General features: G+C 40.4%; 1 protein-coding gene and 1 long non-coding RNA gene across 3 annotated transcripts; one reads left to right on the plus strand and one right to left on the minus strand.

Annotated features, from left to right (window-relative positions):
• Positions 1-7769: 7769 nt before the first annotated feature.
• On the minus strand, positions 7770-12842 carry tada3l (transcriptional adaptor 3 (NGG1 homolog, yeast)-like). The gene is made up of 9 exons (XM_044122696.1): positions 12430-12842; positions 11905-12152; positions 10933-11180; positions 10735-10840; positions 9620-9755; positions 9407-9510; positions 9142-9248; positions 8439-8630; positions 7770-8352 (listed from the first exon to the last, which is right to left on the minus strand). Exons 1-9 carry the CDS (start codon positions 12512-12514, stop codon positions 8160-8162), a joined length of 1419 nt encoding a protein of 472 aa, XP_043978631.1. The 5' UTR covers positions 12515-12842; the 3' UTR covers positions 7770-8159.
• LOC122834340 lies at positions 8284-12059 on the plus strand. Of its 2 annotated transcripts, none has more exons than XR_006371179.1 (6): positions 8284-8425; positions 8510-8670; positions 9337-9530; positions 9626-9776; positions 11016-11214; positions 11923-12059. It is a non-coding gene; the product is annotated as an uncharacterized LOC122834340 (long non-coding RNA). The 2 variants fall into 2 exon arrangements; XR_006371178.1 differs by having other exon boundaries at positions 11016-11211.
• Positions 12843-12853: the final 11 nt, after the last annotated feature.

Here is a 12853-nt window from a genome sequence, read left to right on the forward strand (position 1 = left end):
CTAAGGTGCTAATTTTACCGAAGGTTTTAGCTTGGCTTTTGCCGCTAAATCTTCCTCGGCGACTAGCTTTGGGTTGAGATAAGCTCAGTGCTGAGTGTCTGTTAGCATTGTTGTTACATCCTTTGTCGAACAATATAACGTTAACTGATAATTGATCCCCCCCCTTTTTTAAAAAATACATCTAACTGTTCATTTGTTTAAACCATGACCTTGCAAATGTTAAGAGTGCAGATTAGCTAGGTCAACAAGGATGAATTCTAACGTTGTTCTTTTTTCTTTTGTCAGATGACTTTTTTTAACTCCCAAGCTTTTTCCCTCCAAGTGGCTGTGCAGTTCTGTCCTGCTGAGTGCTAACATAGTTTCAACTCTTGAAAAGACAAGACAACAGGTAAAAAGACAGCTCTTCAAACATATTTGAAGCCACAAAATAGTCTGGAAATGTAGAGGAGCAGCTAACCTAATCTATAACTTTGAGCTTGCTACAGCTAGTTAGCCTGCTAAAGTATCATTACATCTCCAACATAGTGTATAAGAGTCTGTAAATGAGGACAAAGGTGGAAAACATTCAAGTGGTTTCTGTTATTTTTGAGTTGGTTCAGCCACAGTGGCAGGTGGACAAAAAAGTTAATTTCCAACCCTGGTTACATATAAGGACTGTTCACCTGTTTAAACCATGCTCTTGCAAATTTAAAGTTAAGTCAGTACTAACAGGTGCAACTATGTACAGGTGTAAATTCTGCAGTATTTGTACTTCATAATTTAGAGAATTTTGTAGTCATGTGAAGAAACATCAACACACAGCTAATTATCGGTTTCGTTGTGGAATAGAGCAATGTCCTACTTCCAGAGAAAATAAAACATTTCAAGAAAAGAGGACTCAATCTTCATCTTGGTTGATGTAATTTTATATCGACTCTTAACTTAAAACACACATCTTAGATCAGAATTGTTCAATTAATTTGTTAAAGGTATCACTTCACCCAAATCACAAACATTTCATTAACCCATATTGTACTTAGCCATTCAGATACTGTATTTGTGGAATGTAATGCTTTAAAAAATGCATTTAGCCTCACAAACTGTCATTCACATCCGTTGTTTCAGAGTGGTAGCAGGATGTAGGGTAAAGTCTAGTCTAGTCTCCGGGGTGAGGTTCTCAAAAACCTGTTGTAATCTGGGTGAACTGGCCCTTTAAATATAAATTACTACCAGTAATTCATAATTAAGAGTTTTCCTTTTATGTTTCAAAGGTATCTTCCACCAAGATGTCTGTTGAGATGGAAATTACCTTACCTACTACACCAAGGGTAATCATGCTTGGTAAGAGGAATATTTTCTATCACTATAATTTTTTTGTAGCAATGTATGTAATAGTTATGGTAGTCTGTACTTTTACTCACTAGCGTTAGCCTGACAAGGGTTTGTCTATTTTAGGAAATAGCTTGATGTCTGCAACCTGGTGGATGGTCAGTATGGAGAAGAAGGTATTTTTCGAACCTGAGCAACTACATGACTTTGCCAGTGTCCTTGCTGTCTTTTTTGGGTCATATTATGACTTCAATCTGGAGTATCAGGAGTCAGCATCCACCACGCTGGAGATGATACAACTGTAAGTACTCTACACCAAGCCATTTATGAATAAAATTTAATGACAGTTTGACTGATGATGAAGAACCATAGCTGATTGCTGTATTGTATGTCTTCATTTTAAAAAATACAATTAATATATTTTATTTCTGTTAAAAGATTCTTTGTGAGGATCAATCCAGATGTTGATACCAAATGCACAGCCAAAGTCAGTACAAGCTGCAAGACGGGAAGTCTTGTCAAGAGGAAAGTAGTCAGTGTCAACTCCCGGATCACCACCTTCCTCAAACGACTCGCTGAATTTGAATAGAGGACTTCCAACTAGGTAAGCATTTTACCAAATGTTTATTATTTTATTGTCTTTTCCTCCTATCTTGCATGTTCTGACTTTACTTTAGCCTTTTTAATATGATTTTAATGATTATTTATAAATGGCATGTGATTCCTACACAATAGCCCTTTAGAGTAGCCTGCATCTTTTCTGTGTCCGTGGTAAAAAGTGGATGTCGCTGCATCTCTTACTAAATCACAGAAATGTTTAAGTGTGTAGTCGTTTAATTGAGGTGTTTTTTTTTATATTATGCAGTTTTCAGTTTATTAGGCACACCTTTGCAGTAGTCCATCAGCACCAACAAAATGACTAAAAAGATTGTTATGACATGTTGTACTTCATCGTCTCCTTGGGGACATTTGCAGGGTCTCAATACAGTACGCAATCGTTTGAATTAGTGAAGACTGACTGACTGCTTTTGCCATAAACAATCCAAAAACCTGAAGTGAAGCCAGTCCTGCACATTCTTTATGCAGCTTCTATTATCACTTCAGTGTAATTGATTTTTTTTTTAAAACAAATTATCAACTTAATGCTGCTTTATGCCAATGATTTTATGCATTTGGACATTGTCACTTCAGTTTAATTTGTCAGCCTTCCTGTCGATTTGAAAATGTAGATAACTTCCTGACCATCTCATGACCTCCCACATTTTCTGTCTTATTCTTTACAGTTCAGCTTCCACAAGATGGATCCCACTGATTTTGTTTGACAAATGGAATAAAAGTTCTTCTAATGTAGGAAATGCATGTGATATAACAATATTTATTGATATGAATGCCTACCATATAGTACATTATCGCACTTGCACTGTTACTGTGATGTATTGTGTAACAGAGCACATTTAAGCTACTGTTAACTGCTTTCTGACAATGCAGCCTCTGCTTGTTTTTTAAAATGAGTATTATCTATATATTTTTTAAAAGTCAGTCTTTAATAGTTTATGGCTGGTACTTGATGCACACATGTTCATGTTGCTACATACATGTGCCATAAAAATATTGACATGACCTGTAGTGTGTTCTATGGTTTTGTTGTTTTATAGCACATTATATTGTATTGTGACATTGTTCTTTATGACATTGCGAATATATAAATGGATTTTATTTCAACAAATCTGCTGAAAATAAATACCTGTTTTTATTCACAGTACTTGGACTAAAATTTCTTTTGTGAAACTTTTCGGTTTATGGTCAAATATTCTTGTATTAAAAAATGTAAACTTTAATTTACAGTAAAACTGACATTATGTTGTGAAACAAGTTTACAGTAGACCAGCTTTACTATAAAATACATTTACAGTTTTATGCTATAAACTACATTTACAGTAAAGCAGTCATAACTGTAAATCACACTCACAGTAAAAATTAACTGTGAAATATCATAACAGTAAAGGTACTGTAGAATGGTGATTACAGTAACTTACTGGCAACACTGTTGCCAGTAAGTTGCCAGTAAGTTACAGTAGAATGGTGATTACAGTAACTTACTGGCAACACTGTTGCCAGTAAGTTGCCAGTAAGTTACCGTAGAATGGTGATTACAGTAACTTACTGGCAACACTGTTGCCAGTAAGGTACTGTAGAATGGTAATTACAGTAACTTACTGGCAACACTGTTGCCAGTAAGGTACTGTAGAATGGTAATTACAGTACCTTGCTGGCAACTTACTGGCAACACTGTTGCCAGTAAGTTACTGTAATTACCATTCTACAGTAACTTACTGGCAACAGTGTTGCCAGTAAGTTACTGTAGAATGGTAATTACAGTAACTTACTGGCAACACTGTTGCCAGTAAGGTACTGTAGAATGGTAATTACAGTAACTTACTGGCAACACTGTTGCCAGTAAGGTACTGTAGAATGGTAATTACAGTACCTTGCTGGCAACTTACTGGCAACACTGTTGCCAGTAAGTTACTGTAATTACCATTCTACAGTAACTTACTGGCAACAGTGTTGCCAGTAAGGTACTGTAAAATTACAATAAAAAGTCTAACAGTGTACGTCAAGGTTTAATGCTTGTGTCTGACTTTTGCCGAAAAGGCCAGTCCAGTTTTACCACAGCGGCCACAGTTGCCCTCTGGAGAAGGACAAACTGTGACGTCAGAATGGTAGTGGGGGTGAGGTGGGGCAGCAGCTCCGAAGACAATAGTTTACTGTGCAGGACGAGAGGGCCAAGGCGTGGTCTTGCTGGACAGAGGCTCTTCTCAGGGGACCGGCCCGAGCAGCTGCCTCAGCCTCTGGATCTCTGATACACACACACAGTTTCAATTCAGCATGAAAGCTGAAAGGATCCATGTTAAATCCCCCTTACACTCATGTTTCTCTGTGTGTGTGCGTGTGTGTGTGTGTGTGTGTGTGTGTGTGTGTGTGTGTGTGTGTGTGTGTATGTATGTCTGGACCATTGTGTGTTGGTGTGCGAGCGTGTCTGCGAGAGCGCCAGTCGTTCTTTCCAGGCTCTGAGGAACGCGCGGACGGAGGTGGAGTGGGAGAGCCCCGGGAGAGAAACGTAGCTCATAAACAGAAGCAAAACAAAGAAGCGATGGAGAGAGAAGCCCTCAACCCCTCCTGATCGCCGCTGATGCTGGCTCAGATTAACGATGGCGAGTGTGTGTCCGCAAACTCCCGGCATGCTCCTCGCAGAACGCAGCGTTTGCTCCTTGTTTTGGTGCCGAACTTCTGCCAGAAAGCCGTGAATGTTTACAAGACATAGAAAGTCACCTCCAAAATGAGAGGGCAAACCACTTGGGTGGAAACACAGTGGTCAAGCTGGTCACATTTGAGTGGAGAACGGGCTGGTCAACCCAACAGGGAAATTTTGAAAATAAAACTCATGGAGGTTTCAAAAGACCAAAGACTGGGGCAGGTGATGAACCTTCAAGCATGTTAACAGTCGAAACGTGCAGCCAGAGCCACGGTGGGAAGTTTAGATCAAAACATACTCATACATCAGAATGATCTAAAATCAAGACCTAAATCTGAGGGTCTGTGGCAAAAGCTGAAAATGAATGTTTACAGTTGCTGAGAACTTATTTGATTGGGCTTTAGCTACTTTGCAAAGAGGATTGGGCAAACATTTTAATCTTTCGTTGTGGAAAAACTGGTAAACGTACAGCTGGAGGCCGAACTTGGATCAGGGACGTAACCACCTGGGTCATCAAAAGAGTAAAATGGTCATCCTTTTTATTTTTTTTTATGTGGAGACAGCTCAATATGAGATGTGCAAACAGCTGCTGAGCATCATTAAGCATGTATGAGCAGTGCATCAGCACAAAACCCACCTGCCCTTCAGCTAAGGTCTAATGACAACAAATGCAACAAAAGCCTTGGGTGATCCGCCCAGCCTCGAGGGGGCCGCCATAGCAGTCTATTCAGCCTCTCATTCACCTGTGAGAAGGGCTCAATGGGGCCTCATGTTATTAAAAGCTTTCATACACGTGGTCTGGCAGCATTATGATTTGCGTGGGGGACACCCGCTCCAGCGACGGTTGGTTTTTACATGATGGTTGAGGCTTCTGTTGAAGCATCCGGCCTGGCCGCCGCTCTTAACATTGGGTTATTTTACTGCAGCGCTTTAATTTAGTAGCTTTCCAACATAGAGCTTGTAAGTCTTATGCCACCCAAACACATGGATACGCAGACAATAGGCATACGAACAAGCTAACCAGAAGGCATGGCTAGGTTACCGGTAACAACGTGTACTTAAAATCTGTCAAACTTTTCCATCACACCATAGCCACAGTGGGAGTTGGGGGGGAATTATTTTTACACTACAATTATAAATGTATTGGAAAAAACTTTATTCCAAAGGGAAATTATAACCCATATGTCATCCAATATCTTCAAAAGAGTTGATGCTATGGGCAGAAAGGACCTCTGGTAGCAGTCAGTCTGGAAGTGAATCTGAGGAGGCCTCTGACTGAAGACTGTTGCCGTACCATGGTATGACATCTCATACAAGATATCATGTCTGATGACTGCCTGAAATAAAACTTCCAGAGTATTCCAAACACAGCTGAACCTACATGCCTCGGACAAACCTGTCTTCTGTGTAGCCTTATCCTGTTTAAAATGCAAACAAGCACACTGCATTGTATTGGCCCTAAGGAAGAATGACTTGGGTGTCAATAATGTTTTACATCAACAAAATAATGAAGCGAGGAATTTCAGGGAGATGTTACCTGTAGGCAAGACGTGTTGTGAGGTGAATGAAAACATTAACGTCACATACAAATTACATAAAGCTTTTCATTTGTTTTCATATTCTAGCACAACAAAAGCAACTTTTAACAAGCACAAACTAGAATCAGAGAAGCATGAGTCTAGAGAGGTGGCATGCACTACTTTACTACCATGGTGTTTTTGGGGGGTGTAAGCCAGGCAAGTGTTGTGGAGGGTAGTTTCTGTTGTGATCATGTGACAGTTTGGACAGGAAGAAGCGAGTTTTTTTTGTTGTTTGTTTATTTTTCACAGACTGTTGTAAAACTCCTGGTGGATAACTGTGCTGCTCTGTAACCCGTCAGGACGAACCGTTTGACCCCCGACACACAGCTGCTCAGTGTGAGACACGCGGGCTCCTGCTTCCTCCTGGGACCAACATCAGTTAGGATGTCTTCAGCTGAAGACAACCGGACGCACACACCACATTAACACACTCTGCACACCAGGGTAATGTCAACTTTAGGCCATGACGAGCTACGGAGACTCCAGATGAGTCACAAAGGTGTTGATGCCATCTAGTGGCGGAGGAGCGCTATTTGTTCCAGTACGGAAAATGTCTTTCCATAGGGGGGAAGTATTTGTGTGTAAACAAAGTCACTACTACTATTATTGATAATATTTTTTTTTAAAAAGATCTCTAAAGTTATCCTTTGTCAAGTGAAGACAGGTATCACTTCAAATCCAAGCTAAAAATAAAAAAGCTAAAGGCAATCCTAATGCAGCTGTCCATAAATTAACCTAATTCTGTTCATTTAAATTTTTCTTTGGATTCAATTAAACATTTTTGAATTTGAATTGATATTTGGAGATAGTTGTTTACACACCTTTACTTTCAATCAAGTTGGGCTGGGGAGTTTGGGGCAAATTAGTTATGCAAGATGAAAACACTAAAAAAATTTTTTTTTCTTCATTCAATTCAAGTTATAAATCAGCTTTCTTTTAAATCTTTTAGAGATTTTCTTTGTGTTTGTCTACAATAGTGCCTGTAGCGCTTTTTGTGATTTAAACTATTGTGCAACTAGAATAATCTGAAAGTGATTGTGACCAGTTTGCATGGATGGAGGTTTCACCAGCTAAAACTTAAAACTTTTTAGGACAATTATGAATAAAATGTAAAATCTCTATCACTACAGAGATGCACAAAATAACACAGGGGACCAAAACTGTAAATTTTGTGGCTCTTGGCAACAACCTTGTGCTTCTCACATGTCGTATACCTCTCTAGCTTGCTGCTAATACTTGGTTGCTAGTTGGCTAGCCAGCAAACAACTATTAGCAGCTTGTTACTGGTAGCCTTACATGAATAATATATTAATGTCTATGGTCTTAACCACCTTGAGTCACAGAACGCAGTGAGTGAAGATGTCAGCGCACAACTCAAACTTTTGCAGGGTCCTTCAAGAAAAAGACCTACACAGAATGAGATTAAATTATCCTGGAAGGCCTGTAATTGACACATTTAAGGCTAACTTAAATTTTCATGTTTGAATTTTAGATAAATGAAGACTTTTTAAATATGCGGACACCCTGCCGCTATATTCAACATTGCTTTGGACCCAAAGGCATATCCGCTAATTTGATTAATTAAAAGATGATGTGAAAATAAATAGAAATCACACAAAAAAGCCTCATGTTGAATTTTTATTACTGAAGAAGGTGAGTTAGTTTGTTATCCAGCCTATTATTGTGCATTCTAAGGATGAGACTGTAGATCATGCACTTTTCCTCACTGTAGTTGTAGAAAAACCAAATTAAAACATTAAGTCGTTCTGTTTCATAACCAATGGATAATGATCATATAAAAAAAAGAGCAACATAGATTGACAAAACCAACAATCACGGTACAAAAAAAAAAAAAAAAAAGTTACTCAAGCCTGAGAATCAGATGGCTGATTTTACACACTATTGAAATTACGTCACATAACTGTTTACACTTCAGGGCAGTTTCTCCTGTCAGTCTGTAAGGACAGGGTAAGATGTGGGTTAAAGGAAGAAGAAAAACCAAACATTGCTTCTTTTTATCCATCCAATAGCTTGAGAATGCTTTCTCTCTCCTTCAGAGCTTTCCAGGCCTGATCCTTCTCCTTCTTGGTCGGTGTGCGCTTCTTTTGCCTGGCGGCCATGATGCGCCGGAAACCCTCCATCACCTCGTTATCAGCCACCCTCACTCTCTGCCTCAGCTCCTGCTTGCGCATCTCTTCTTTTGCCAACCTGTGGAGACGGCGGCACGTCACAGGCTCAAAATTGACACCTAGACTTGGTTGGTCCAGTTTACACCAAAAAGGTACAATCCTCACCGGAGCAGCTCCTGCTTCCTGGCTCTGTTGTGGGCAATTAGGGCTTTGAGTTCTGCTTGTCTCTTCTGCAGCTCGGCGAGGACCTCGTCCTCCAAGTCTCCTCCTTGTCCGGGTCGCTCCTCCGAGTCCAGAAGCCCTTGAGCTATCAGCTCCTCCTTGATCCGCGCCTCCAGGGAACGTGTGTGAGGAACACTGGGAGCAAAGAAACCGGCAGGAAACTGTCACTACCAGGGTGTGTGCAGGTTTCACCAACTCGAATTTAAGACTTTTAATGGTCATTAATGTTAAATTAAGGACATTAATGTCAAATTCTAGTCCTTGACATTTGTGTTTAAAATCAACCAAACCTCCAACTTCAGAGTTTGTGCTGCATCAAATGCTGCTCTTAGATCAGTGCTAGTCCTAGCTGATTTCTAATGTTGAGGCAATGGCGTTCTTACAGAGTCGTATTCAATAAATTAGAATATACGTCCCGACGAGTCTAGCTGATCAGATTAAAAGGAACTTTTTAAAAATAACAATTTTAAGCAGGCATTTACAAAGCCCACAATTTTGTTTTATAAAATAGATGTTTTTACTGGTCTGATGTTACATTTTAGTCTTAAATGCCATGTTCTCATTAACTGTAAGGAGAAAATCCATCATGACTAAGAGAAACTCGTTTACTGAATGGGTCTGTACATTAGGTTGATGTCGCAAATACCTGTAAGCTTTTCCCTGACTTCGAGGGGAAGTCCCAGCTCCATCATTCGCGTCCTTTCCTGACATGTCCGGTATTGGAGAATCCTCCATGGGGGATATAATGTTCTCCTAAAACATGACGGGGGGGCCATGGAGGGGTGAAACAAAACTCAAAAGATTATTTCTTTATATTTTATCTCCTGTGATTTCTTTAAAGGGGTTTTAAGAAAATTCCTCTAAGCTTTAGGAATCGCATGAATCATCAGAGCAGAAAACCTGGACCTGACCTCTACAAGGGCCTGAAGCAGACGCTGAGTGAGCGGACCAAAGGGACAACCGTCTTCTGGTGATTCGTGCTGAGATTCGGATTTCTTCAGCAGCGAGTCGACATCTACATGGACGAACACATGGGTGAGGGCTGACATGGAAACACGGCTGTGCAGAAATACGATCCTGTCACTTTAAAGCCAAAGGTGGATATGGCTGTGTTGTTCTCTCACCTTTAGCATCCAGTTCTGACAGCGGCCCTCCCATGATGCTCTTCTTCTTGTCGTTGGCTCGTGCCCCTTCCCTCTGCTCCTCCAGCAGGTCTTCTTGAGCCCACCGCTGGGAATAGTGTTTCCCCAACGCAGGAATCTACAGCAAACAGAATTAAGTGTAAGAAACAGATTCCCATTTATTAATGGGGTCTTGTTATGTTTCCCATAATACTACCCCTTATTATGTTTACAGCAAAATCAGTTGTTATATAAATACTATGTCAAATATTCAAAGTCTAAAATTTGACTTTGTAATTTAACGTCTTGAATTTGGGCCTCTGTCTCTTTAAAAATGCCTGCTTTTTCTGAAACTCCGCCTCCTCCATTAGCCCTTTAACAATGTTTTTACAAGCGTTGCACTAAGAAGCATCTCGTTTAATGAACTCAGTAGGCACACCAGGTGTTTGCTGATTGCTGCTGGCTAGTCTGAAGGAGCCTGCTCTGTGAGGCGGAAGCTTGAAAAGCAAAGCTCAGAGGCGGAGCTGCGTCTCGAAGGTGGAGCTAGATCCACCCAGGCGTTTTACCCAGCTGAATGGTTGCCACGGGAGATTAACGGATTTCTTGAACATGCATGAAAGAATCAAGGCAACACCGGGGGTGCATCTTTGCTGAAGAATAGCATTATCAAAAAAGTTAATTTTACATAATACTGCACCTTTAACAAAGTTTTTTGCATTGATCATAATTTTTCAGTGACTAGAACCACAATTATGGTCCTTTTTTTACTCAAAAGCAAACAATGAGCCCCCAAAAAATGTAGAAACTGAGAACTTGTCTTAAACTAACGCAATCTTGCAAAAGCTTTTTTTATGCTTTGTATCGACAATGATTTACTGATCCATTTTGTACAAAAAAAATACAATTTTGTTGACTTCAAACATTTTCATTCTTTTACTTGATCATTTAGTAGATAAAGGCAAAGATTTTAGTTTTAAAAATGCTTTTAAAAATTATTTTTTGTGGCCCTAATGGCTAGAGGTTGGGACACTTCTTGTCTACATGTAGAGTAACAATCCAGATTCAGCTGAGCCGTTTTAGCCTCGGATGAAGGAGCCGAGTTTTGTTTTCTGTCATACTTTGAAATACTCGGCCTCGTCCTCTGGAGGTTTCAGAAGCTCCTCCAGCAGTCGGGTCTCTTCATTGGTTATATCCGCGCAATACGGCTCAACTGACGCCCAGAACCTGAAAGACAGAGTAGCACAAAGGCGCCTGAAGAACTTTTATTTATTTATTTTTATGGGCTGTAAGTTTACAGGAAAGCAGGGATTCATTACCTGTTGGGAGCGTCGTTTTTCGGAGTGCGGGGGATATCTTGCGGATCATCTGTAAACTCATATTCTTGAACTTTCGGTTGCAGGTTTTTGGATTTGGGTCTGCCGGGTCCTGGGCCCGGCCCGTGCCCTCCCTTGCCGTCCAGTTTTTGCTTCTTGGGTTTGTGGCGGACTGGGGCTGCAGGATCTGGGTCCTTGCTCGGCTTCAGAAAACGCTTGTCTCCCTTTTTGTCCTGCCAGTCTGTGAGGATCTGAGGAGGAGCACGCCACAATGAGGGCAAGGTGGTGCGGTCATAAAGTAGTGCATACCTTTTGTTTATTTTATATGAAATCGGTAAATACAAATGCATACCATTTATAGTGTAATTCAGAGCAACAAGCTGATTCAGAAGTAATCTAAATAAAACTGGCATAGAGACTCACCATTCATCAGACAACTGGAGTGATGAATTTTAATTAATACTAGTTACAACAACATTTAATTTAGCTTTCGGATCAATAACGTATTTCTGAATTTTAATTCGATCAAAGTCCAGAGCTAAAACTGGTTGAACATCTATGACAAACTTGAAAAAGGATTTTCAGCGGATTTGACCAAGTTTGAGCCATTATAGAAAGAACAATGAGCAAAACTTCAGCTCAGATATGGAGTGCTGGTACAAGCATAATCCAAAACACTCCTAGTTGAAATAACAGGGGAAAGTGGAGGATGGATTGACTCAAGAGACAAATAAAAATACGCATCAACTTTTCAGATTAATTAATTAATTTATTTGTTTGTTTTTTTTGCATTGAAGTCTATTTAGCATCTTCCTTTAAGGTTTAAAATATATGCTACCTAGTAAAAATCCCAATAAAATTGCTATTGCAATTTTATTGGGATTTAGAAATAAAGTTTAGAAATAAAGTGATTAAATAAAAACTACACAAAAATGTTTAAGAGGTGTGGATAAAGTGTCCTGGATCTCCACCCACCTGTCTCTGCTCCTCCAGGGCCCGCAGGCGGCGGCTGGCTGAGGACAGCAGGGTCTCCAGCTCCAGCTGCAGGGTGTCCAGCTCCTCAATGCCGATGCCATCGTCCTCTGAGCGGCCCAACACCGCAGTGTAGCGGGGACACAGCTTCACATGCTCCACGGGCTTGAAGTCGTAGTATTTAAGCGGGGGACAGTCCTTCAGCTCGCTCATGATGCTGTCCGGCGGTGGCGTTGGGAGTCTGTCCGCGGCTGTTCACACGGGCAGCGTTATTTCTTCTTCATTAGTCTTATGGACACACACTAGCACAGCTCAGCGCGACGTTTCGCATCTCAAACCCAAAGCACGTACAAACGGGGCTGCCGGCTTCACACGGCCGCTAAATTACTGCTTTGTTTTCACGATAGCGGCCTCAGTGTTGATATTACGTACACAAGTAATATATACAAAACCCTTTTAGTAACCTGTTCTTCTGTATTCGGGGCGTATACGCACCCAATTAAATGTTTTAAGAGTAGCAATATTTACCGTCAGTGAACGGCGTCCATGATGGGAAAAACCATTGTATTGAGAGGGGTGTCTGTAACGTATATAAACAACTTCGTAACGTCATATAAAGCTAAAACTTGCTTAAAAGTAAAATTACATTTGCCTAAGTACGTGTTACAAAGTTAATCATTCAATGTAGCGCCAAATATGTGGGGAAAATTATTAAGTTTCGATCCCATCCGCTTGAAATGCTAAGGTGGTATCTTCAGTGCAAACCATTTTCCCCACAATGGTGTAACTGCGTCAGTACTTTCCTACTAATAATTTAATTATAACCTTTCTAACTATACAATATGTAGTAAAATAATCACTTTGCTCGGAAACCGGCCTAAAATCGTTTAAATGATCCCAAAACAAACCGTTAAACGCAACGTCTTCTCCCATAAACTGATGGAATGGACTC

The sequence above is a fragment of the Gambusia affinis genome, linkage group LG07 (assembly GCF_019740435.1).
Source record: "Gambusia affinis linkage group LG07, SWU_Gaff_1.0, whole genome shotgun sequence".
Classification (NCBI taxonomy): Eukaryota; Metazoa; Chordata; class Actinopteri; order Cyprinodontiformes; family Poeciliidae; genus Gambusia; species Gambusia affinis.

Bases quoted from the DNA above. Each gene is read 5' to 3' on its own strand.
- tada3l (XM_044122696.1), bottom strand. From the start codon at position 12,514: ATGACGTTACGAAGTTGTTTATATACGTTACAGACACCCCTCTCAATA. The intron at 12,153-12,429 runs GTAAATATTGCT...CCGTGTGAACAG, and splicing joins ATGGACGCCGTTCACTGACG to CCGCGGACAGACTCCCAACG. The intron at 11,181-11,904 runs GTGGGTGGAGAT...GCTCCTCCTCAG, and splicing joins CCCTGGAGGAGCAGAGACAG to ATCCTCACAGACTGGCAGGA.